The sequence below is a fragment of the Poromitra crassiceps genome (genome assembly GCF_964638095.1).
Source record: "Poromitra crassiceps genome assembly, chromosome: 18".
In the NCBI taxonomy this organism is placed as follows: Eukaryota; Metazoa; Chordata; class Actinopteri; order Beryciformes; family Melamphaidae; genus Poromitra; species Poromitra crassiceps.
Window position 1 is genome coordinate 21,372,438 of NC_139636.1, and position 24,874 is coordinate 21,397,311.

The 24,874-nt window shown below is 43.1% G+C and overlaps 5 protein-coding genes across 10 annotated transcripts in view; 3 read left to right on the forward strand and 2 right to left on the reverse strand.

Annotated features, from left to right (window-relative positions):
• uri1 (URI1 prefoldin like chaperone) overlaps window positions 1-2,513 on the reverse strand; it is a 9,894-nt gene extending 7,381 nt beyond the window's left edge. The window contains exons 1-4 of the mRNA XM_083654761.1: window positions 2,145-2,513; window positions 953-987; window positions 512-590; window positions 71-210 (exon numbers count right to left, since the gene is read on the reverse strand). Coding sequence (XP_083510887.1) covers window positions 71-210; window positions 512-590; window positions 953-987; window positions 2,145-2,219 — 329 coding nt within the window. The 5' untranslated portion in view covers window positions 2,220-2,513. The remainder of the gene's footprint in view (window positions 1-70; window positions 211-511; window positions 591-952; window positions 988-2,144) is intronic.
• Window positions 2,514-7,090: 4,577 nt separating this feature from the next.
• LOC310793010 (protein C19orf12 homolog) lies at window positions 7,091-9,182 on the forward strand. Its single transcript, XM_083654762.1, has 3 exons — window positions 7,091-7,198; window positions 7,571-7,734; window positions 8,356-9,182. Exons 2-3 carry the CDS (start codon window positions 7,572-7,574, stop codon window positions 8,517-8,519), a joined length of 327 nt encoding a protein of 108 aa, XP_083510888.1. The 5' UTR covers window positions 7,091-7,198; window position 7,571; the 3' UTR covers window positions 8,520-9,182.
• A 1,536-nt stretch (window positions 9,183-10,718) lies between these two features.
• On the reverse strand, window positions 10,719-12,516 carry LOC310793166 (cytochrome b-c1 complex subunit Rieske, mitochondrial-like). Its single transcript, XM_083654925.1, has 2 exons — window positions 12,336-12,516; window positions 10,719-11,402 (listed from the first exon to the last, which is right to left on the reverse strand). The coding sequence occupies exons 1-2, from the start codon at window positions 12,445-12,447 to the stop codon at window positions 10,792-10,794; spliced, it is 723 nt and encodes a 240-aa protein (XP_083511051.1). The 5' UTR covers window positions 12,448-12,516; the 3' UTR covers window positions 10,719-10,791.
• A 519-nt stretch (window positions 12,517-13,035) lies between these two features.
• Window positions 13,036-19,948, forward strand: rxylt1 (ribitol xylosyltransferase 1). Its single transcript, XM_083654660.1, has 6 exons — window positions 13,036-13,253; window positions 13,424-13,615; window positions 16,766-16,868; window positions 17,023-17,337; window positions 17,501-17,671; window positions 18,696-19,948. Exons 1-6 carry the CDS (start codon window positions 13,106-13,108, stop codon window positions 19,096-19,098), a joined length of 1,332 nt encoding a protein of 443 aa, XP_083510786.1. The 5' UTR covers window positions 13,036-13,105; the 3' UTR covers window positions 19,099-19,948.
• Window positions 19,949-21,519: 1,571 nt separating this feature from the next.
• The window catches only part of srgap1a (SLIT-ROBO Rho GTPase activating protein 1a), a 110,329-nt gene continuing 106,974 nt past the window's right edge, over window positions 21,520-24,874 (forward strand). For all 6 annotated transcript variants that reach the window (XM_083654990.1, XM_083654991.1, XM_083654992.1 and 3 more), the window contains exon 1: window positions 21,520-22,085. In XM_083654990.1, coding sequence (XP_083511116.1) covers window positions 22,022-22,085 — 64 coding nt within the window. In that variant the 5' untranslated portion in view covers window positions 21,520-22,021. The remainder of the gene's footprint in view (window positions 22,086-24,874) is intronic.

Below are 24,874 nucleotides of genomic sequence, written 5' to 3' on the forward strand. Positions count from 1 at the left end.
ACGGAAGACATGCATAGCGACTTTACATCAGTTAAGCTACAACAAAGGAAAAATGGTTTCCAACACAAACTCACGTTTCATCCTGTGATCGACGATCTTCTGAGCCTGCTTGGCAGAGCACTTGGCAAACCAGTGGTCACCGAGCAACGCGGTGACCTCGTTGGTATGCACCAGTTTCCCAGGCATGAAGGCCAACGGGCCAAACGGCACCTGTTACAGCACAGTGGTAAAGCATCTGTTACAGCACAGTGAATAGTAAAGCAAAGGAATGACAGCGAGAAGAGGAACAGAGGATCCTCTTGCATGTTTAGGACCACTTCTGCAAGGCTGAGAATATCCGCCCAGCTCATTATACTTGGCTAAATTTGCCCTTTGCTATCGGGAATTCTGTCTAGTCCACATTCACAAACCTATCAACACAATACATCATGTGCTAGTGTGTGTGTGTGTGTCTGTTTGCAGCCATGGAGACTCTTCTCTCCTATGTATTTGACAGAAGGGCGGCACTTACCGTGATATCATAAGAAAGTTGATCTGGGAGAGTTTGGAGGCGGTCATTCAGGGCTTCATAGTCACCTGATATTTTATTCCTGCAAAATCATGGATTTGTATTTTGTTAGGTGAAGAACTTGATGCCACATCTCTCTTCTGGGCCATTTTAGCCAACCTAGTAAGCGCTTTCATTAATTTAGGAACGTGAAACAAAACTGAAAGCAAACCATAGCTATGGTTCTTGGTTATTTCTTTGCCAGGGGAGAGCTGATGTAGCCCAAATGGCCACAAGATGTTGCTGTTACTCATTTGTATTTTCTTGCATCTCCATTCAAAACACAGACATGACATTTTGGATGAAACCATGACAGTAGAGCAATCGCTGAAGATTTACTCAAATACAAGCAAATACTAAAGATAAAGACACAGTTGATGAGGCTTGTCAACCAGACTCACTCACCAGTGCTGAATCCGACCTTCACAGTCTTTCACCACCTGTTTTTAGGACAAATCATTTAAAAATAATGATCAAATCAATAATCTCTGAATCTTAGTCTTGTGTTGAGGATTTGATGGCCTAAATAAAAAATAACCCACAGTACACATTACAAACAAGAAAATGGGAGAAAAAAGGGCACACATGGAAAACTGTGGTTACAAGTTCTAGAGAAATAGGCAGGTATACCGGTAATCACCGACTTTGAAGGAATGAAGCCTACCCAGGTACTTGTGAGGTATAAAAGGATTACAATTATTACCACACACACACACACGCACGCACGCACGCGCGCACACACACACACACACACACACACACACACACACACACACACACACACACACACACACACACACACACACACACACACACACACACACACACACACACACACACACACACACACACACGGGATGGGGGTGTAAACAAACAGCTGTCAGATTGCATGTCAAGTGGTCAGGGACAGAAGCCCCTCCTCTGTGACATGTGACATTTGTTAACTAAGTGGGGCCCCGCCCTCCCAGCGGTCCTTGAGGGGATGGGTCCTCCAGCAAAATGAGGTGGAATATAATTTCAGTGTCATTTGGTACTGTATCATATCAAAAGAAGAAAAAGAAACCCTCAAAGATGGGGAGTCCCAAAGACTATATTATAATTTGGGACGGTGTCCCTGCATGCGAGGGGGGCGTTGTCATGAAAAGTTTAAAGTGGAAGCAACTGCCTAGCTAACATTAGCTGCTTAACCAGTGCACTAAAATAACTCGTATAATTCATGTTTATACACCTCCAAAGTCTACAGAACTTAATACCCGACAGGTATGTGAATTTGGAGCAAAAAGAAACCTTTCAGTAGGAGTGAAGTGAGATTTCCTCCATGCGGTCGACATAAACAAATAAGAACTAACATGTGACTGCATGGGGACAAGGAAGGAAGCTTCTCGAAAATGGATGGCCATAACTTGCTAATTATTTACCAGTCCAAGCGCGTCGTCATACAGGTGAGCTAATATAATCAGTTTACAACCGTTGACATTAAATGTATAAAGAAACCATAGTAGATTCATTCGTCTTGCAAACATCCTTGCAGTTCCTCCGCGTGCATGAAAGCGTGACGTTAGCTCGACGGTGTATTCTGGTTTCCTGACCAAATTACCTTCTCGTGTTCCTCTCGAAGCCTATCCATTCCCACCAAATGCTCTACTATATTCCTGGTGCTTTCCTCAGCCATAGTCGACCCACGTGTCTGAAAATGCAAACGCGATGTTTTGCGACCCCAAAACAAAGCTCAGGGGTTGTTGTGAGTCCTAAAGAAGTGTTTATGAATGCAGCAGCAGGTATTGCTGAGACCCGTGGTGGCGTGATTCATCAATGGGGCACTGGTAGTTATCCGCTCTCTCGGAAGTGATAGCATTTCACACTCTCATTTCAGGGTTGCTGCATGATCCCAAAAAATATCCGCGGCCGATGGCAATATTCCTTCAGATGAGCCGAATCTTCACAGTCACTGTGCCTGCGCCATGCATGCTCCTCGCACCAAAGTCAAGCCCACCACATTGTAGACACAACTACCGGTCGTGTTTTTCCAAAATAAAATCCTCATTGGTGAAGCTCACAGTCAAGTTAAGTAGTGTAGTGTCAGTCCTAAACCCCACCACTTATGACTGATGATGCTATGCCATCAGTGATGTCACTCAAGCAATTGTGATGTCATCAGTGATGTAAAACTGTATGACATCATCAGTGATTTATGACCAGTGATGTCATAGCAGCGTGAGCTGTGACCCTAGGGGTATGTAGAGGTACTACACGGGGTGCCTGAGAGAAAGGGGGAAATGAGTTTTTTTTTAGAATAAATAATTAAACATTTAAATAAAAATGCTCGGGAGGCACTAATTGCAACCTTTTCACTCCATTTCTTATTTTGTAATGTTATATTCTTCAAAAGGTGGATTATCAGTCATTCATTGCATCGCTATAGTTTTCTCTTGCCATTTTCTAAGCTAAATGTTGTCCTCGGTAAAGGCCGTACTTGGATTCAGAAATCAGGGAAAGGCGGGCGTACTGAAGCCAAAGAAGGTCTACATAAAATATTGCAATTTTTATCTTTTACCCTTGCACCATATTCATACCAGACCCTGAAAAGTTTTGGCAAATGTTGGAGGCGACCGGAGAAATGGGACACACACACAGCTCTCCAATTATAGTACTACAGTAGTGTGTGTGTGTGTGTGTGTGTGTGTTATTATGTATGTAGGCCTATATATTCCCCAAACTGGAAAGGTTTGGGGAATATATAGGCCTACATACATAATAACCTCATGGCCCACTTGAAAATCTCAAAAATGTTTGTGGCCCAATGTACATCCGACTGTCTGTAAACAGTATGGATGCCAAATAGGCGCCGTTTTCAGATCGCGCACTTGCCACTTTCTATTTTAATGGAGCTGTCCATCAGCACCACACACAAATCAGAAACTAAAAGTGAGGGTCTGTCTGTAATAGGCATTAGGCTAATTAACGAATAATTGATTACAAATTAAACAATAATGCATTCTCATACATAATAATAATAATTATTATTATTATCATTATCATAATTATTATCTATTTATTTTTCCATTAAGATAACTTTCCATTTCTTCTTAGAACTTCAATCCCTGACACGCAATTACACAAAGGGATAGCCTAGTGGTCTAGTGAGTGACACATTAACGCTTTTATTTTGAAGGCAAAACATCTCACGTTCCGTCTTATACTAGCTTAGTATGGCTAGTTTGACGTAGCTGGTCCTCTGTCCCCCGGTGTATTCTGGGTAAATGTTGAGATTAGACAAATGTAAACAGTCAACATAAATACTGCTGTTATGCTTCCACAGTAAACAGCACAGTCGTTCTATCAGATACCTAACATCTAGAGAAGTAGCAGCGGGTTTGTTTCACACGTGACACGGTGGTTCTGCTTTTAGCTGCAGACATCGCAGTTGCAGATGTATCATCTTTGTTTGATTATTGACTACGTTACTCAGCTGTGTGCAGGTCAAATGGTGTCAGAGCAGTCATTTTATGATAATAAAAGTGCATAATATTACTTCAGGTAATATAATACCATGGTTCCAACTTCCAACCCATACATGTTCCAACCCCCCTCTTCTGCTGCAGCTCATTGGCTACCTGTGTTGCCTTTGGGTGTCGTCGGAAATATCTCAATTACTAGCTGAGCGACCCAAGGACATGGATGTGGCTCTCAAAGTTTTCGCAAGATTATTTATTTCATTGGGGGAAGGGGGGGGGGGGGGTGATGTGATGTGATTTATTGGCAGATGATGTGTGGGAAGAGGCTCTGCCCACACTGTGATCGGCTCTGCCCACACTGTGATCGGCTCGGCCCACACATGATGTCATTAGTGACGTCACCTAAGCAATTGTGATGTCATAGCCTACATTTCACTGTTTTTAACACAGGGCGTTTATCCATTGCTGGACAGGCCGCTTAAACAAATTGCTGTCTGTAGGTCAATGTGATGGTCTGTTGTTTGTCTGTAGGCCAGTATGATGGTCTGTTCCCAGGCTAAGAGCTCATCTCCCGGCCATAAACACCCAGCACAGCCACCCCAACCTCCAGGCTGCCACTACCCAGCAGAGATGGGGATTTGGACTTGGGACTTGGACTTGAGTTGCACTTAAGTCTCACTCACAGTGACTTGAGACTTGACTTGAGACTTGTCCTCAAAGACTTGAGACTTGACTTGGACTTGAGTTTTGGGACTTGTGAACAATCTTTATTTTTTATTAAAAAAATTTGGTGCATTAACATTAAGGAAATCTATACTGATGTCATCCAATCAATGCTGATACTGTATGCTAATAGATAAAGGAATGAGGATAATACAGTACATGCTTTGAATTCCTTGGTTTTAGCTATGCAGTGTTCTAAGCAGACTGGATGGCATGCAGCAGATGATAGAACGCTCATCCATAAGAGACTTGAGACTTGACTTGGACTTGTGACCAAAGACTTGAGACTTGACTTGGACTTGCCCCTCAAAGACTTGAGACTTGACTTGGACTTGTGACCAAAGACTTGAGACTTGACTTGGACTTGCCCCTCAAAGACTTGAGACTTGACTTGGACTTGAGCTCAAAGACTTGAGACTTGACTTAGACTTGCAAAAAATTACTTGTGAGCATCTCTGCTACCCAGTACCGATATATGCACACATCCCCCCCCCACCTAATTTCAGAGAACATCAAGTCTCTTCTCTAGTGGCATTAACACATTATTATGCCTACTCTTATCGTAATGGCTCACTGGCAGACATAATGGGCAGCCGTTTCTCAGGAGGTAGTGCGTTGTCCACTAATCCCTTTGGATAAAAGTGTTCGGTGGTTCGATCCCCACCTCCTGTAGTCCGCAATGCCGAAGTGTCCTTGAGCAAGATACTGAACCCCAAATTGCTCCCAATGGCTGTGCCAGCACCCTGCGTGGTAGCTTGCTGCCATCGATGTAGGAATGTCTATGTGAATGAGTGAATGTACCTACTCATTGTAAAGCGCTTTGGATAAAAGCACTATAAAAAGCTGGCCATTTACCATAAAAACAATGCTTTTCAAAATGTACACATTCACTGGCAATCACACATCCTTAGTTAATTCTGTTTGTGTGTGTGAGCAGGTATCATGCCCAATGTGGAGACCAAGGTCCTCCTGGTACAGATCTTCGGGGAGAAGAGCCACCCTATGAGGAAGTAGGCTACAGTATTTCAATAAAATGTTCTGTTTCTGTCCTAAATGGCTTTAAGATTATTTCATCCTTGAATGCTGCTTCATTATAGATAGCTTTTGACAGTAACATCTCAAAGGCCACAGTATTGATAATTTCAGGAAGGGTGTAAGAGCAAAACGGGGAGCTATGACATGTAGCATACACCCATGGCATTTGAATCAAATGTACCTGTCATAGGAAAATGGGGAGGAGGAAAAGTAGGCAGATGCCTTTGTTAAATGAGGCATTGAGGTTGAATATGAATGAAGGCTGAAAAATTAAGTTCCCTAAAACCCCCTGAGTGACTCCTGTGAAAATATGTACAGAAGAATACCTGCAAACAATGAACATGATTATATTGTGCTATGGAAGCCAACTGATATGGAAATATAGCTATATATTTTTCCACATTTTCTTAAATTCCCTTTAAACAAGTAAATGTAGAGGTATAAACACTAACACTATATACGTAAGCTCCCATCTCCCATCATAAGCTCCCATCATACTCTAGCCGGTGGAATAGTCGGCCCATGACCCATAAAAAAAAGTCTCTACATTTCTGAAACCAATGAGTGAGTCAGGTCTTCATGATTTGATTGCACAGTGAACTATTCTCATCAGTGTTTAAGGAGAGCGCTGTTGTAAAAGTGATTCTGAAATCTCTGTGTCACTGGCTTCTCTGTGGAGGCAGTATCCTTTTCCTCAGTGTTTCCTTTCACATTTATTAACTGTCAGCATTGGTCAGCATTACATTTTCTGCTTGTATGTCATTGGCATACAAATTAATGTCATATACAAATAGGCTGTCAAGGAACTACGGGTAGCATTTTACATTACAGCTTAGTAACATGACAATAGTGGTAATAGTGTGATAATAAAGATAATAATTATGATATAGCCTACCATGTATATAGAAATGTAAAAGCTGTGTTTCATCTTGAAAAAAGGAACACCTCAGAGATCAAATGTAGGCTACATTCTTCCTCTCACCTGTAGAGCTATTTATCCATCTAGATCGCTTTGTGAATAGCTTATGACGTGTAAAACATGTCATATTTTTTATTTATTATGTAACATTTTCTTGTTTGGGAAGGAGCGCTTTGGACTGTTGTTTGTTTGAGGTGCTCTTATAGAGGGATTCGCCTATGGGCGTGCTCTGTCCTTAGGGGGCGTCACACATTAGCTATTATGTCGTGTTTACAACCCATAATAGCACTTTCCCCCCTTCATAATAGCACTTGAAGTCAGCACGTTTTTTTTTACCCACACACTCACTCTCCCATCGAGCATTGCGACCATGACCAAAAGCTCAGAAACCAGAAATGAATGACGCCTGGACACGGGACCGCCTGTGATCAGCCTGGGATGAATAAAAAAGAAATAACATCACGAATCTTGAGTCAACAGCAACTATTCATGAGGATTTCATAACACACCACATTATAGGTACGTTAATAAAGACTGTCACGCACAGTAGGCCTAGACTTTTTTTTTTTTTTTTAAATCGAATAGACAGCTTGTTGTTTTATATGTTCTAGTGATGAGTATGGTTGATGCAATCGGAGCTATAAATAGTGATCTTTTAATAACTGCAATAGCAAACCATTAGAACTGTTCGTCATAATATTATTGAATGTAGTGCAGTCTCTTTCTGTGACTGTAATTGTTGATTTATCTATCACAACAACAAGAGTGTTCAACAGATTCCTGGTTTTATATTCTATGATTAATGTCAGATCCTCAAGTATCAAACAGTTATCATAGTATCGCAACTTAGCGTATATAAACTGTAACGTGTAATTCCCTGTGATTTCACAGAATGATGTCTCATCGAATTGCTGATGTCATGAAGCTCTGTTGTGAGCTATCAGCCAATCAGCAAATAAAGACCACAGTGGTGGGCTCGGGGAAGGGGGCAGCGGCTGCTGGGGGGCTGGCTTTTGCTGGAGGGTTGGTTGGAGGTCCGCTTGGTATCGCAGTGGGTGAGTAGAAACATGCGAGTTGTTTTTCTACCTTGTGGAAAAACAGTCCACACTCAGCTTGATTCATTTGTGACTGCAGTGATTGATTCGAAGCACATACAAGTGTCCACAGTTTTTATTGGGGCGAAGGCTTTAGTAAGATTCTATCTCTGGTTAGAAAATACCAGTAAAATGTCATCAACAGGGTAACTCATTGTAATATTACTTTTAGCAGTAACTCAGTAATATAACTTGTTACCAATAGGATTTCAGTAATATTATACCAGTCACTTTGTCGAGTAACACAAGTTACAAATTGAGTTAAATTTTATTTTTTAACAAAGCACATATTTAAATAAAGATACAATCATTTCCTAATTAAATTGTGTGTTTTTGTGCAAATAGCCACTAACAATAGCCAATGCCAATAACAAAGGAAAAGGACACCATTTACTTACAGTAAATGACATAAACAATCCCATCTATCCGCTCAAACTACACTAAACCAACAAACCAATAGCCACTAACATCCCAGACATCACAGCCCACTTCAACACTCTAATTATCATACTTTGTACAAACATTTACTCATTCAACCCCATATTTCCCTAACCACTCCCCACATACACCTCACAACATTACTCTCCAACCCCTACCTGGCCATCCTGGGTGACATCCAGTGGACAGATGTGGCCCAGCTCACCGCTCTGGTGATGGGCAACGCCGCCCTGAAGCAGCAGCTTACAGGAGCCATCTTTGGCTATATCACCCGGGAGCTCCAGGCAGAGGTGCATTATGTGGATTAGTCTTTCTTGACACACTGGGACATCTGGCTCGGAGGACCGAGTCCCTATAGGAGCGTGGTGTCTGTGCAAACAACATGAAGTCCCTAGGAGCGTGGTGTCTGTGTAGACAACATGGAGGACCGAGTCCCTATAGGAGCGTGGTGTCTGTGTAAACAACATGAAGTGTTTTGATGACGGTGGAAGGAATCATTATATGATGGATTAACGCACTTAAAAGCAAGAGGATTCATGAATGATGGAACAGAGACTTTTGATTAAATGTGAATGTGCAGGTACCATCACAGTCTTGGTAACATGTATACATACTTTACAACTTAAAATTGCGAATTTTTTGAGTGAAGCGTAATTATTATCAACTTAATTATTTATGTCCTTAATGACACTGATAATCATGTATCTGCCTTTGGAAGTTATTACTGTGAACTAAGGCCTGGTGAGGTGTATGGGAGGCAGCTATAATGTAGCATTGTTCTTAAAGGGTACAGTTAATACTATCTTATTTAAATACTGGTGGTTATATACTACACGTATATGAGTCCAGTGCCAAGTGTAAAGGTCATCTTGATGATCAAACACCTGCTTATCAGCTGATAAGAGTAGGGATTTACCACTATCTGTGTAAAGTCTGATGGTACTGCCATCACTGATGAGTCAATCCTAACTCTTTACCTCAAAGTTTGAAATTGTTTGAACAATAAAAAAGAAAATGGATGTTTGAATTTGACTGATTGTTGTTTCATACAGTATATAGATCAGTAGTTCTCAAACTTTTTCACTTCAAGGACCCCTAAACTGACATAAATTAGACCACAGACCCCCATTTGATAATATTCTGTTCCAGGGTTCCCATCTGATGAGATTTTTGCTTTAGATGTTTTATTACAGAAAGTATATGAAACCCATGACCAAAATAGTCACTTTCTCTTATTTCTATACATCATATGCATCTTCACTTTACAGCTTTTATTTAGACCGTTTTCCCATGCCACTCTTAACTGATTATTTTCCACATCAGCCATTTTGTGTCTAAAAGGCAGAAAGTAACACCGGTGGAAGCAAAACATTAATGAGGGTTTCCAACTTCCAATCCATTTAAGTGTTCCAGTACTGGGGCCCTCATTAATGTTTTGGGTGCACCTCTGTTACTTCCTGCCTTTTAGACACAAAATGGCTGATGTGAAAAAGGCAAATTAAATCCTCATCCTACCATTGGACATGATCCCCACTAAGTCAAAGAGGCCCTTGGTACCTCAATTTTTAAAGCATCATAGAGTGCCTAAGTCTTTTAGTTTAGATCTGAGTGAAATGTTCTATGGTCTCTTCTGATTCTGAATATATCTGAATTTATTTTTTGAAATAGGTCGAACCCGGAAGAGGCCGTGATGTAGGCACTCTATAGTTTCGTCTTCTGGTTCTGCTCCCCCCTTCTTTAAACACATCATGCCCCTGCCTCTCCAGAAGAAACCAAATCTCAATCCACTTGATCTTAATAATTATATACAGGTACATAGCTGGTGGGAATAGCGTGATGCTCCCACGTGCTACGTCCCAGGTTTCAATGCTGAAACTGCTCCACTCAAGAGAATGATTAAATAACCTCCGTGTTGCTGCTGAGATGACTGTTCAGTCCTAATTCTGTTCAACCATAATGCTGCTTTTGACGCTGTTCATCACTGTCCACTGTTCTGTATCATCCCCTCTAGCTGTCCCTTGAGAGACCAGGCTTTCACAATCAGAGCCCCTATGCTTTGAAACAGGCTGCCTGAGGAGCTCAGTCTGTATCATCCTTAAAATGCCTATTTTAAAAGCTATTATTTTATTTCAGTCACCCTGTTTTTTATTGTGTCTGTATTTTTTGACCTTTTATTCTGCTTTGTTCTATTTCTGTCTTATTTTTCTGTCCTGTTCTTGTTACCTTGTATGTTGTTTTTTTCTTTTATTACATGTTTTACTTCCTTGTCTCTGTGAAGCACTTTGTAATTTTCTTCTGAAATGTACAATAAACACATTTATTTTGATAAATTATTTGTAAATGCTCAGCATTTTAGTTACAAGGCAAATCTATATAATCTAGCATAATTCTGAGGAAGACATTCAATGAAATGTAGCATGTTTGGAATAAACACGTCACCTTTTGAAGAGTGAAAAGATAAAACAACTAAACTTTAAATCTTCCTTTATTAGTAAATGCAGATCTTTTCGTCTTGCCTCACAGACCCATTTGAAAATACATAGCCTACTAGAGTGAAGAGCTGAGCTAGAGCTCCAGCATCTATCCCACCACAACTGTGTCATCATCGGGGAATTCGTAAAATGGAACCTCCAGGTTGAGGGGGGCAGGTCCCTTTCTAATTCTTCCTGAGGCGTCGTAGTGGGAGCCGTGGCAAGGACAGTAGTAGCCTCCGAAGTCTCCAGCGTTGGCGATGGGCACACAGCCCAGATGGGTGCACACGCCGAGGACTATGACCCACTTGGGGTTGAGCACTCTGTCCTTATCATGCTGGGGGTCGCGCAGCTCCGCTAAATTCACACCCGCCTCGGCAGAGATTTCCGACTCTGTGCGATGACGGACAAAGAGAGGCTTTCCTCTCCACTTGAAGGTCATGTTTTTGCCCTCAGGGATGTCGCCCAGCTTGATTTCAATCTTGGACAAGGCCAGGACGTCCGCCGATGCACTCATGGAGGAGACGAACTGGCTGACCACCGTCTTGGCTGCATAGACGGTCACCACAGTAGTAGCTCCGGTGAGCAGGTAGGAGAAAGTTTTTCTTGCCTCACTGGTCTCTTGGGAGGAGCTGTGTGGGTCGACAACCTCGGGGCGACGGTACTCTGTAAAGTCAGGCATCTTGATGTCTGTGTGGGCGAGGCGGACTCCTCCAGGAGCTACAGAAGAGACAATGGATACACTTTGTCAAGACAGCAGCATGCGTACCAAGTTAAAGGACATGGAGGTGGTAAACTATAGATTACCATAATTACAACACATACCATAGAAAAATGAAAAGTAATGCTTGGTAATCTTAATCTAATTTGCCTAAGAAAGATTGCCCTGTGACTTCTAATCATTCTCTTTACCTGATCAAACAGATTTTGAAACCAGGCTACTGTCCTGCCTGTGACTGCATCATCAGATGTAGGGTTTACAGCAATCCAACGAGATACAGAAGTTAACTGACAGGTGTAATGGTGTATGACAAGTAGATATGAGGTTGAAAATCGTTTGTAGGAAGAAACAACTTTGCGTCTTGGATACATTTAGGAGACATAACGGCGACATAACGGTGCCATGGCACGAGTCCGATACCTCACGAGTCCGACACCTCACGAGTCCGAAAAAAGAGGCTAACTTCCCCCAGACCCTAACCCAAAACCTAACCTCTCCCACCCCCACGCCTAAACCTAACCTCCCCCAGACCCTAACCCAAAACCTAACCTCTCCCACCCCCACGCCTAAACCTAACCTCCCCCAGACCCTAACCCAAAACCATGAGGTGTCGGACTCGTGAGGTATCGGACTCGTGAGGTATCGGACTAGGGGGCAGTCCCCGACATGGTGAACATGCTTGGATAAGGATTTAAAGTGTTATTGGCGGACAGCATGTTGTCACAGTTATAAACAACTGTGCAGCAATGGCAGAAACTGTCTACTAAATTGTTCACAAGCTTCTATGGCATTCAAGTGCGGTGGGGTAAAAATCTAATAAACAAATGCCTTCGTAACCGTTTAGCTGAATCTACACCTGTTAACATTAATTGAATGACAGATGACACAAAAAGGACGCAGCCTAGCAACGTTAGCATCCAGCCCAACCTTACCGGTGGCAGCTCCAGTAGCGCACACCACGTCACTAGGGAACCTTTTTAGCGAGTGTTTTGTGGCCTGCAAGTACGGGGAAAGAGCCCCGCAACGAGCGGCAAAAGACATCATCTTAACCAAGTTTAAGAGATCTACAGTTGGGGACACGCCGACCTTTCTCTCGCAGAAAACGGGTGCACCCGTCTGCTCGGCTTCACTAGAAACTCGCTCCGCCTTTTAGAACGTTCCGTTCCGCCTTGGTGGGATTAAAGGGAGTGCCCCGTTCCACATTTTTCAACATTATGTGTTATAATTTAATTTTACAGTCTCAAATTAATATTTTAATTACCCAATATTTGTTTTAGAATTGACATATGAGGATACTTTGTTGCAAAATCGCAGTAACCTTACACAGCTTTTAAAGAACGACCAATTTAGTGCAGGCACTTGCCTCAGTCAGACATATATCCGGGGTCTTCGTGTTGTAAACGTTGTTGTAAACAACGCGATATTTTTCCGCAGGATGGCGAAGGCATGACCCGCCCATCTCTGCCTCTGAAGAGCCTGGTGACGCGAGGTTAGCGCAGGAGAGACGCAGGATAGCCAAGCGAATGTGATTGGATGAACAACGTTTGACGCTAGGCCAATCAGAGACAGAAGGGCGGGTCATGCCTTCGCCATCCTCGGAAGAATGATCGCACACAGGAAGGGTCTTCACATCTCAATCTCCTCAATCTCTGGAGACAAACTACGGTGCATAATGGTAACATGAGAGAAAGAAAAGGAAAAAATGAAAATACCAAAAAGAAAACTATTCCTTTTGATCATTTTTGCATATGTGGCATTTTCACTCTATGCTGCATACAATGTGTTCTTTAGCACCAAAGTAATCTCCCGTGTACACAGGGTGGTGAAGAAAGAGACTGGAGCACCCTCAGGTAACGACTTTTCTTCACACATTATGAAAAGACTAACGTTAAAACAAAACGCCAACATTAGCTAGCCGTAAGATGACAGAAAATAGAATAAATAACTGTTTTAAACGCCTATATTTCTCATGCTAGATTTTGGGAGTAATTGAGGATGGTCTGGTCTGGTGTGTTTACAGGTGGTGTCAGAGATGGCGGAGCTGCTGCACCCTTCATAGAAGATGAGGAGTGGAATCCCTGGGAGGATGAACAGGTGGAGTACAACTCTGCCCTGTACAAGAAGAGAGAGGCGTTCAGACAGCACATGGCTCGGATAGACAAGAACAGACCCAAAAGACACAAGGTCCAAATCTGGGGCAAAGCTGCCATAGGTGAGTCATGTTTTCAAACCCCTTACAGCTTGCAGAGCAGGCCTGTGTTGTGACCTGGGAATGAATGGCATTGTTGTGACTTGACAATGACCATTTATTTTTCTTCTTCTTCTTCTTCTTCTTCTTCTTCTTCTTCTTCTTCTTCTTCTTCTTTACTCCCATTTTCTCCACAATTGTACTCGGCCAATTCCTCCTGCTGTCCCGGTCGTTGCTCCACTCCCTCTGCCGATCTGGGGAGAGTTGTAGACTAGCACATGCTTCCTCCGATACATGTGCCAGCTGCTTCTTTTCACCTGAGAGCGAGGGGTTTCACCGGCAAGACGTAGCATGTGGGAGGATCACGCTATTACCCCCAGTCCCCCCCCCGAGCAGGCGCCCGACCACCCAGAGGAGGCACTAGTGCAGCTACCAGGAGTCAGACCGGCTTCCCACCTGCTGCAGCAAACACGGACAATTGTGTCTGTAGGAACGTCTGACCAAGCCGGAAGTACTGCTGCTGGGAATTGAACCCAGGAATCCGCAGTGGTAGGCATAGGCTTTTACCTGTAGACTATATACTACCCAGATGCCCTGACAATGACTATAAATAGGTAATGCTGGACCCAGTTATCAAGTTATATCCGGTTAATACAGGCTTAAAATACATGCTCCGATATGAGTTCATAAATCAGATTACAGTAGATTAAAAAATTGATTGTGATGATTCACTCTGGGATGTGGAATGGGTAAAGAAATCCTAGTTTTAGTCAAGCTTAAAATTAATGTTGTTTCTGCATTTTTCAATACTTAATGGCAGAGATAGTTTTGATACCAGAAATCATGATAATCTTGATTTTGGATTTAGATTTAGAGACATGAAGGGCATTAAATATAATCAAGAAATTGTGATGTAATTGATGAAAACATGGAGGAAATGCAGCCTATACATCTCAGAATATATGGCTATCTATTAAAAAATATATAATGATGACATTTATTACATGAGTAAAACCATCAAAACAAAGTATCATTGAATTATTGAATAAAAACAGTTTACAGATAAATAGAAAGTTTTGTTTAATTTAATTACTCCCATCCAATGAGACTTGATTGAGAATTTTGTCTGTAAATTATACATGTGTGTGTACATAAGCGAGAACAGACCGCAAGATTCAAGATTTTTATTGTCTCTCCGTAGTACAAGTATCACGTGTGAAATTCTTGTGCTGTGGACTCCGTACAACATAGTACAAATATAACAGGGCATATGAGTGCAAAAACAACAAGAGACACAACAAGCAATAAGGCAGTAGAGTGATAAGACAAGTCAGAGACAGTGGCATATTCACTGCACATAGGTGCACATGTCATGTGCATACTTTAAACGTGCTTAAACATTTTAAATTCGACGTATTTGACGTACAGGTGCAAATAGCATATACCTAATTAAACATACAATTAAACATTAGACATACATAATGGTAGCAGCTACAGTGCCGTACAGTACAGCTACTACACTATTTGTGTATGTTAAGGAGTCTCGTGGCCTGCGGGAAGAAACTGTCCCTCAAGCGATTTGCAGATAGAAAGATAGAAGATAGAAGAAGAAGAAGAAGATAGAAATGTCTGTTGAAAGACTGCAAATATAGATTCTGTAATCTCTTTATCTTGTGTTTTCTGAACAATGATTCTATATGCCAATTAAAAATAATAACAATGCCAAAAATAACAGACTAATGATTAACAAGACCGGTTTGATTCTGGATTGTTTAAAGAAATATTAGAAAATCTGTATAAATCTGATCCAGATTGAAAGTTTTGAAAAACTGTTCCCCTTTGTTAAATTGCAATCAGTAAGAGGGTTATTTTAGTTATTATAAAGGAGAATCGTATTAGATGGGGGAAATATTACTTGACAAGTGCTTGCCAGAAATTAATGCTGTGTCTTCTTAGATTGGTGTCGTTTAGTGTGATCAATAACTACAAAGGAAATCAGTTGACTCCGCTGAACAAATATCAAATAAAACTGATCAGTTCCAAAATAATTTTCCACAGCCCCTTATTTGAAGCAAAACCACTGAATTCATCTCTCTCACTTTAGAGAGACTTTAATACAATTTTATTTATCATTTAGAATGTTAAATAAGCCTTCAAATGAGAACATGTCTTAATCATTAAACAAATTGAGTTGAGGCTGCTGAACATTGCTGCCTGTCTGACGCTCCTGTAGACTTGTGTTAGTCCTTTGTAGTCACCAATCACCATCTGTGGGTTACCACATCCTTCTTTTTCTCATCTGTATCGGGCGCCTGTACCAAAGAGCGTGGAAGGAAAGAGACGACACTCCGGCCATTTTTGGAAACAGAATGCGCCTCGCAGTGGTCAGCTGCGGTAGCGCTGGCCCCTATAATCAGCCTCTCTAAACAGTAACTCAACGGGAGTTGAACCTCGGGTCCTTTTCATTAGGTATTTATCTTGAAAAAACTAAACAAAGAAAACAAAAATTTTTGCTTAGTTTCCACAATATGGTTGTTGTTTTACATCCCTGCACTACACCACTTCAATCAAGATTTGCAGTACGCCCGGAAAATATGTGAATCCCCAAAGTTTAGAGTGTTCTCCCGTTGAGTTACTGTTTAGAGAGGCTGATTATAGGGGCCAGCGCTACCGCAGCTGACCACTGCGAGCCTGTGCGAGGTTCTTTTGGCGCTGTCACGCTTCCAAAAATAAAAAATGGCGGAGGCTGCTGGGCGCTGATGTTGCAATGGGGCAATATGGAGCTGTCATTTCTTTCCATAAAAGTTCTTTGCCTGTACCTTGGATTATGGAAAGGATCAGAACATAAAACCCTGTGTATTGGTAAATGCAGCTTGATTTTCCTTCATCCATTTCCTCCTTTGCTCTTCTTCTGCTGTATTTCCCTCAAAACTAGGAAGAAGTGAGCTAAACTGTGGCCAGGCTGGGCTCAGTCACCATATACACCTAACAGTACCAAGACTGACACTATACAGTACATATAGATGCAAACTACATAAAACAGATTGATGCCTAGTAATTTAGCAGCCTTCATCTATGGAAGTCAGGTCACTTAGGAGTTAGAACACACTGATACTGCATAGTACATCTACATTTTAACTTCAGTGGCAAAACCAACCCCTGTTCTGTCTCCAGGGCTTTACCTTTGGGAACATATTCTGGAGGGGCCGCTCAACCCTACTGACAAAGTAGCACAATGGAGAGAGGGGGAGCTGCAGTCAGGAAAGATTGATTTCAGGTAACATGTCACGTGACTGATGGGATGGTTAAACACTGCCAACCCTAAACCTATATGTCTCCGTTTGGGACTCCATTAAATACACTTCACAGTAGAGCAACCGCTGGATTAGACTCAATTGGACTCTCTCTCCTGCTTCCCTCTCTCTCTTCAGTTTCTACACAGGTCCTGCCGTTGTCCAGGGCCACGTCCCTCTGGACATGAACAGCCTGGTGCTGGTGCTGAACGGCCGCGAGCAGCAGAAGATCTCCTACTCCACCCGCTGGCTGGAGCACGTGCACGCTCTGGTGCAGGCCCACACCGTGTCCCATGTGGCTGTGGTCATGCTGGGCAACGAGCGCTGCGCCAACGACTGGATCAGCCCCTACCTGAAGAGGAACGGGGGCTTCGTGGATCTGCTGTTTCTGGTTTACGACAGCCCCTGGGTCAACGACAAGGATGTCTTCCAGTGGCCACTTGGCGTTGCCACGTATGTTTATGTTTCGTTTGCTAGTTGTGTGTGTGTGTGTGTGTGTGTGTGTGTGTGTGCGCGCGCGCGTGTGTGTGTACATCATTAGTAGTCAACAATAGTACATGCTATTCTGCTGGCTGCTGTTTAAATTAATAGCTACATTGTGCCCGTCTCTGTGCAGATACAGACAGTTCCCCATGATCAGGCCGAATGCCCACATGATCACCTCCAGCAGGCCGTACCTCTGCAATTTCCTAGGAACCGTTTACAAAAACTCCACAAGAGAAACGCTGATGCAGGTGCTGAAACAAGCCGGGTTGGAGAAAGAGTGCACCACTACTGCCAGGGAGAAGTAAGTCAGGACTCGCTCATTGTTTAAGTCTGATCTGAAGAAGAATATCAAGATCTCCTCTTCACAGAGACATGATACCTAGTGTGTGTCCCCCCCCCCCCCCCTCTGCATAAAAACACCATTTAGATTGTTTCTAACATTGACTATGAATAATAAGCTGTTTGCATGATTTACTAAACCGGATGCCACTGTTGCCCCTGTGACCCCAATTCCTTTAGTATGTGTCAGTGTTTCCTGTAAAATTGGGTGGGGCTAATTCACTCCTGGTTCCATTCCAGTTTTAGGTGCAGTAGGTGTTGCAGTTTCAAAATGTTATTTTGATCATTGTATCATGGTGTAGGGACAATTTTGCTATAATACAGTGTGCAATAAAGCCAGATGATTAATTTTAATTTCATGTATATTTTTCTAGCTGTAGGGGGCCACCAGTTAAATGAATGTAACAGAAACACGGCAGTGGAAGCTAAATTTAGCTTGTCTACCAGAAAACCCAACCTAGAATTTCAGTTTCAGTTTGTTCTTAGACTCGTTGGAATATATGACGTAAGATAAATGCTGTGAATTCTGTCTCAACAGAGCATACATACACCATACAGTAGCACTGGAATATGCCTTGCATGTTTATCATACCCAGTGTCTTATTGTAACTCGGGGTGGGAATCACCTGAGGCCCCCACAATATATTATCACAATACTTAATTCAATATATTATTGTGATTTTAAACATTTTGAGTATTGTGATAACATATATTGCGATTTATTACCTTCTTTCAGCTGCAAATTATGTCCCCAAAGGAAAACTCATGGGACGTACCTGTGGGTATCACCAGAGGCCCCATGATACAATATTATCTCGTCACGATAGGATATTATTTTACGATTTTAAAAGATCGATATTTGGCGTCGTGTGTACTGATACAATATTGTCTGTGTGACACAAAATATCAGGATACTCTGCCGTATCAATTCCCCACCCCACCCCACCCCTACTTATAACGCCCGTCTTATGTGTACTTTGCCTCAGGTGGCTCCCACAGGAGACCTCAGACAGTCTGACTCACTACCAGGCGGCTCTGGTCCAGAGCGAGCTCACCCTCTGCCCCGTAGGGATCAACACAGAGTGCTACCGCATCTACGAGGCCTGCGCTTCCGGCTCGGTCCCCGTGGTGGAGGACGTCCTGACGCCGGGGGTGTGCGCGGCCGGGCCCAGCTCCCCGCTGCGCCTGCTCAAAGCGGCCGGAGCACCCTTCATCTTCCTCAGTGACTGGAAGGAACTGCCCGCCGTGCTGGAGAAGGAGCGAGGGATGAACCAGGAACAGCGGGTCGACAGGCGGAGGCGGCTGCTGGAGTGGTACAGTGGCTTCCGGCAGCAGATGAGGGAGAGGTTCACCGAGGTCATCGAGGAGACCTTCTTTAAAAACGGTTGACCGCTGTGGTTAATTAGTAGACCCTAAAAAGGTCAACATGGGTAATGATCAACACTAACACTGGTTTCATTTATTGTGCGACGTGTGGAGAAATGCGATTTTGGTGTTGTGATCTTGTTCAGTGTAATATTCCTGTGCAGGTTATTTAAAAAAATAAGTTATGGTATGTAGGAAAGTTGAAAAGCTGTCACTACTGCTAGTCAGTACCATTTCTGTAAAGTGTCCCAGGACACTACTTTATAGTTGCCATCTAAATGTTTACAATGGTGGAATGTTCAGGTAAATAGAGACCATGAATGTTTAACTGCCTTTGCATTTTTTAAGTCCTTAATATTGTTTTAAATTTGCATTTTTGTACCTCTGTTTCTACATAATTAATATTGTGTTTTTAAATGCTCTGATCTATTAGAAAACATTCTCCATGGAATCACTATGATGATACAACTGGGAGGAGATGATTATGTGTTTTGTAGGCTTGGATTGGAAATAGTGCAATGTGTCTATTCGGGATTGTGTAACAGCCTGAAAGTGGATGTTGTTGCTGTGGCATGAACAAACGAACAAAATCTAAAATGTGTTGTGTTTTTTTCCAATGTAAGTTAGTGGTGCATGGATTTCTAAACTGTGCAATAAGATGGAGTAATGTTCCGAAGAAGAAAAAAAATCAGTGGATGTGGTCGTGTTGGCTTTCTTGCCCCTGTAGATGGCGCTGCGCACCAACTCTTATCAGTAGAGTGTTTTACGCTGCATTTTAATGCTAAATTTAATGCTTTTCTTGTTGGAATGATAAGAAAGGCTTCAACTTTTGAGTTTAACCCAAATCACCACAGATGACATGTTTTAACAGCATGCTGTGTTAGGAATGTTTCAATTGTTCTCAAGATTACCATTAAACTTTGATCTAATGAATGTGGATTGTCAATGTCCAATTAATACTTCTCAGTACGTAAACCCAAGCTGCAATAGCTGTAATGAATGCTGTAGGTAGGGCAGTGGCTCTCAAACTTTTTCACATCAAGGACCCCAAACTGACACGAATTCGCCCACTGACCCCCACTTGATAAGATTTTGTCCCAGGGGCGAATTTTCCACTGGGGACAGGGGGGACATGTCCCCCCCCACTTTTCAAAACCTTGATTCTCCCCCCCCCACTTTTTAAACTGAAAAAATCATGGGTAAACAGAAAATCATGCTTAATACGCTACTGTTTGACCAGTAGTACTTTCCTGCTGGCCAACTACAGGTAGTTGGCCAGCCGGCAGGAAAGTATCGCTTGTTCATGTCACCTGCTTTCATATCAGAGCTCTGATGAGTTGGAGGAGGTGGTGTCTAAAAGGCATGTATTGAGTGATGTGTGTAGTTCTTCATAGATCTAGCCTCTTAATCTTCCCCTCGGAGTGCACCAAATTGATGCATTTGACTTTAAAATGTAAAAAAAAATCTTCCGGCGGGGCATGCCCCCAGACCCCCCTAGAGGGTCGGCGCACCACATTTTGTTGTGTCCCCCCACTTGTGAAACCAGGTATTCACCCTTGCCCCTCCCCCATCTGATAAGATTTTATCTTTTGTGATGATGACCCTTCCACTCTACCTGTCTTGCAGGAGGCTGGTGTTGGGGGTCGTTAGGCTGATTGGGTGCACCTGCAGGCCCTACATTAAACCAACAAACAGAAGAAAAGGTGCCTCAGTGAGGAGTAAGAGAGACTGAATGGTGTGTGAAGGTCTTAAAGATTTTGTTGTAGATTTCTCCCATAGAGGCCTGCATAGGCATAGCAGTGTCTTTCTTTTCTGGCTTTGAGTAATGTCAGGAGGACAGAGTCTCCTCACTAGGTTTCTCCACATAAAGCCTACATCCTTTGATTTTGTCTCTTGGAAATCCCAAATCTGAGAATATTTTGTATTGTCAGATATGATTTTGTCCAATTCCAGAACTGTTTTGTACTAGGTAGATAACAGTGAAGCTATGATCAAAGCAGTCATTCTTTAAACAATTTGATGGGGACCCCCTGGAACACCCTCGAGGACCCCTGGTGGTCCCTGACCGAACCCATGTCTCAAATGTGGTTGACTGAGTCCCATACAGTTTCAGATAATGTAGTAGGAAGTGAAAATGAGCTTTAAATAATGTAATCTGGCACCATAAAGATCTCGTGTACTGTGTGTGCCTTGCAGAAACCTGTAGCCTCGCTTTACTGATTTGGGAATAGGGTGTCAGTCCATTCGTGTCCACTGTGTGTTGCTTGTGCCTCGCCGATGCGATCCCTCCCCACCCCCACCTCCACGGCTGCGAGGCTCCAGCTGCAGCTCTGTGTGTGTGCTGCTGCAGTCGGCCAGCCCTGTCTGAGCTCAGCCTGCCTGCCTGCCTGCCACTGGGAGTGAGTGGGGGAGAGAGGAACAGAACAGCGTCGAGGGAGAGCAGAGTCCTAAAAACTAGAACGCGCCACCAAAAGCGCTACACGCACGCGCGGTCGGGGCGCGGGCTTGGTTGTTGGCACTACTTTGCGGCGCGAGCGGGTCGGGACCATTGGTCGGGACCGCAGAACGCTCTGAATCCCGGGTCGGCTGCCACGGAGATAGTCAAAGTTGGTTTTCTGTGGAGGAGCAGTGCTGCTGGGAGTTGAGTGGATCCATTGGTTGGAGCAGGATTGCGCATTGGCCCTGCTGTATCCGTGGAAGAAGGGGGGGACAATGAAGGACTAAAACCGTTCAACAGTTTTCTCTCTCTTTGCTCCTCCGACCCGACCGCAGTTTATTTTGTTGTGTCCCGCTTTCTTTCCCCTCGCGTTATTATTATTTTCCGCCCTGTGTGGTGGGATGCAGTGTGGGACCTTATAGAAAGAAGCCTTCTCTGCTTGCTTGTTGACAAACAGTTTTACAAGAACTTTACAACAAGCTCCGAGCTAACGTGACGAGCAGCCAGAAAATGTCCACGCAGAGGTTCAAAAAGGATAAAGAGATCATCGCGGACTATGAGAGTCAAGTCAAAGGTAATGTGGACTTTACATGTTTTCATGGATTTTTCCCCTCTCTTTTTTTTCCCCTTTGCTTGGAAATTTCAGTACCGGAGAGCACAGGAAAAGGCTAACGTTAACGTGATTACCGCTTGACTGGATTCACCATATCAAAACACAACCAACCTAATTTAACTTAGTTTGATATCGAACATTTTTGTCAGGCTAAAAAGATGGGTAAACATTATTTCACAAATACAGAGGTTGGTAACAGCAGAGTTTAGGTGGGTTGACCCGCTACACCCTGGATGGTGCTGCTTAGTTTTGCATGTGAAAGACTGAAGTTGTAACATGGTTAGCTAGCAGCTTCATCGGTGCTAATTAGTCTGTTACAGAGTTGTGTTGTGATGTGATCTACAAGTCCAGTTAATTATCGTCCATAATACTGTAACTTCTATGCTGTGCTAGGGAGTAAATAATCAGTTGTTTACATTGAAGTTGTATACTCCAGCCTGTATTATTTTGTCCACTGAAACACATTTCACACTATTACCTTGTTCGACAATACAATGTTAGCCTTACAACCTGTTACTGTGAAGTCTTGACTGATGCATGATTGGAGGAGGTATCCCCACCAGCCCCCACACTTCCCCAACCCACTCTACAGGGAGGTCAGCTCAGCTACAGTACAGCCCCTACAGTTGGTCAGTGTCTTGCTCAAGGACACTTCAGCAGGGCGGATGTGCTGCTGTGCTGACCCAGGGGTTTGAGCCTGTGTTGGTTCCTAATCACTACGCTTGGCCTTATGTTACAGTAAGGCGCTAAACTTAAAATATCCCCACTTCGTCCTTGCTGTGTTATTACACTATATACTAGATTGTAGTTTATTATCTCTCTCAATCCCACAGTCACACACTCACTCCAAAAGCATAAAACAGTCTTGCGCTGATTTAGATGGATGATTTAGAGGTGCACGCAGGTCACCTTGATGATGCCACCCTTAACTCATCTTGGCTCCTCCATCTCCTTGGAGCTCCCCTGCGTGCAGAGCAGCCGTAGTTTATTCCCAGACAGACCAGCCGGCGCAGGAAAGAGAGGCAGTCGCTGCTCCGGGGTAACCATGGGGATTTGGCCCCCAGCCAAGGAGCTCTGTTCTCCAGTGCCGTCAGCATGCTGAAATACCACCTATTCATGTCTCCGTATCCAGCCTCAAATCCAGAGAGAGGGGGGGGGGGGGTGTGTGTGTGTGTGGGGGGTGTGTGTGTGTGTGTGTGTGGGGGGGGGGGGGGTGCATGCATTGTGGTTGGGCAGAAGCTCTAATTTGCAAGGAATGTTCAGCCCCCTTTCTTTTGGCTGTGAGGATGACTAAGGGCTTTCAGCCTATAATAGAAGATGATGCACACTCATTGGGGATGCTGAACAAGAGATGACGAAGCATCCCATTTGTCATGCAAAGCCCAGTGGGGTAATAATAACAGCAACCTGATGTAACTGAGAACAGCTGTTGCTAGAATTCCTACATGGACCACTGGAGCCTCAGTAAATGGATGTCGAGTCGTGTTATTTTGTTTAAGATGCAGAATTAAAGGCTATATTGCAGTGAGGCGTGTCTCACGTTGTAAATATCCCTGTGGACATTTTTCTTCGGGAAGGGTAAAATGGGGAGAGTGTAACTATTTGCACAAAGTACTGTACTTGTTCTGTTTGCATTGCAAGTAGCCTAACCTTTGGTCATGCAATGTAAGTGACGTTTTATTGCTTATCATTCAAATAAACAGCATGTTGCCGCTGTTGACATTTCTGAGTAGTGATTGTGTGAAAGGACCAAATGTGACTGTAATTCCAGTGCCTGGAATCCGTTTATATGTAGAATGTTTAGGAAACTTTGATATCATACTCCTCCTATCCCTCTTAATTGGTATAGTTAATTCACTGTAATCCTGGCCCTTTAGATAAATATGTTATGTTGCATATTTTCAGACTCAGCAAATACTGCCATATTATCTCTATAGGGAAGTTATTATCTTGTCTTTAGTAAGTCTCATGACTACTACCGATGCGGTTATTAATTTGGAATTGCAGCTGGCAGGCTGTTTAGGTCATGAATAACTGGATATAACTTTTTTCTTTGCAAGAGTTTTGAGAGATAATGAAGTGCAATCTGCAGTGTAGCAGTGATCGCCAGAGGCAGATTCTGCTGTACAGACATTGATTACTCAAGAAGTACAACAAAGTAACCCAGAAACCAGCTGGAGAGGATGTTTGATCATCTGGCTAGTCTCTCCAAATAAAGCAAAAACCAGACCATTTTTCCAGTTCTTAGACAAATATCTGGGGGCCAGTTTCGGTTCAACTTATTAACCTATTGATCTGTAGCGAAGCCTGAAGTTCTTATTCTGCAGAGGAACAGATGTACTGTGTTCACCTCCATAAGCCATTATCCAACTATTTTGAATATCAGCCATGCACATAGCATTGTTTACACCAGCAAGTCCCATTCTACCTGAGTGAGAATCACAAATCATTATGTATTCCTGTAGTCTTACAGTGATCTGCCAACTCCTAAAGACCGATGCGTCACCTCACGTCTCCTGTATCGGGGCCAAAATATTTAATTTGAACACATACGTTCTGCACCGACCTGCGTCAGACCTGATTCATGCTACAAAGCAATCAGCATTTGCCTAGCATTTTGCTCACTTAAACGGTTTCATAATAGCTAATTCTAATTGAGAATATGTCTGATGCAAATGGAACTGGCGTAGATCAGCCCTTGTCTGTTCTTTTACAGAACAGAAACCGCACAAAAATGGGCGATATGCAGC

Coding starts and splice junctions, on each gene's coding strand:
- LOC310793010 (XM_083654762.1), top strand. CDS start 7,572: ATGATGTCTCATCGAATTGCTGATGTCATGAAGCTCTGTTGTGAGCTA. Junction 7,735..8,355: donor TCCGCTTGGTATCGCAGTGG/GTGAGTAGAAAC, acceptor TCACAACATTAC/TCTCCAACCCCTACCTGGCC.
- LOC310793166 (XM_083654925.1), bottom strand. CDS start 12,447: ATGATGTCTTTTGCCGCTCGTTGCGGGGCTCTTTCCCCGTACTTGCAG. Junction 11,403..12,335: donor CGCTACTGGAGCTGCCACCG/GTAAGGTTGGGC, acceptor TCTCTTCTGTAG/CTCCTGGAGGAGTCCGCCTC.
- rxylt1 (XM_083654660.1), top strand. CDS start 13,106: ATGAAAATACCAAAAAGAAAACTATTCCTTTTGATCATTTTTGCATAT. Junction 17,338..17,500: donor TGGCCACTTGGCGTTGCCAC/GTATGTTTATGT, acceptor GTCTCTGTGCAG/ATACAGACAGTTCCCCATGA. Junction 17,672..18,695: donor ACCACTACTGCCAGGGAGAA/GTAAGTCAGGAC, acceptor ACTTTGCCTCAG/GTGGCTCCCACAGGAGACCT.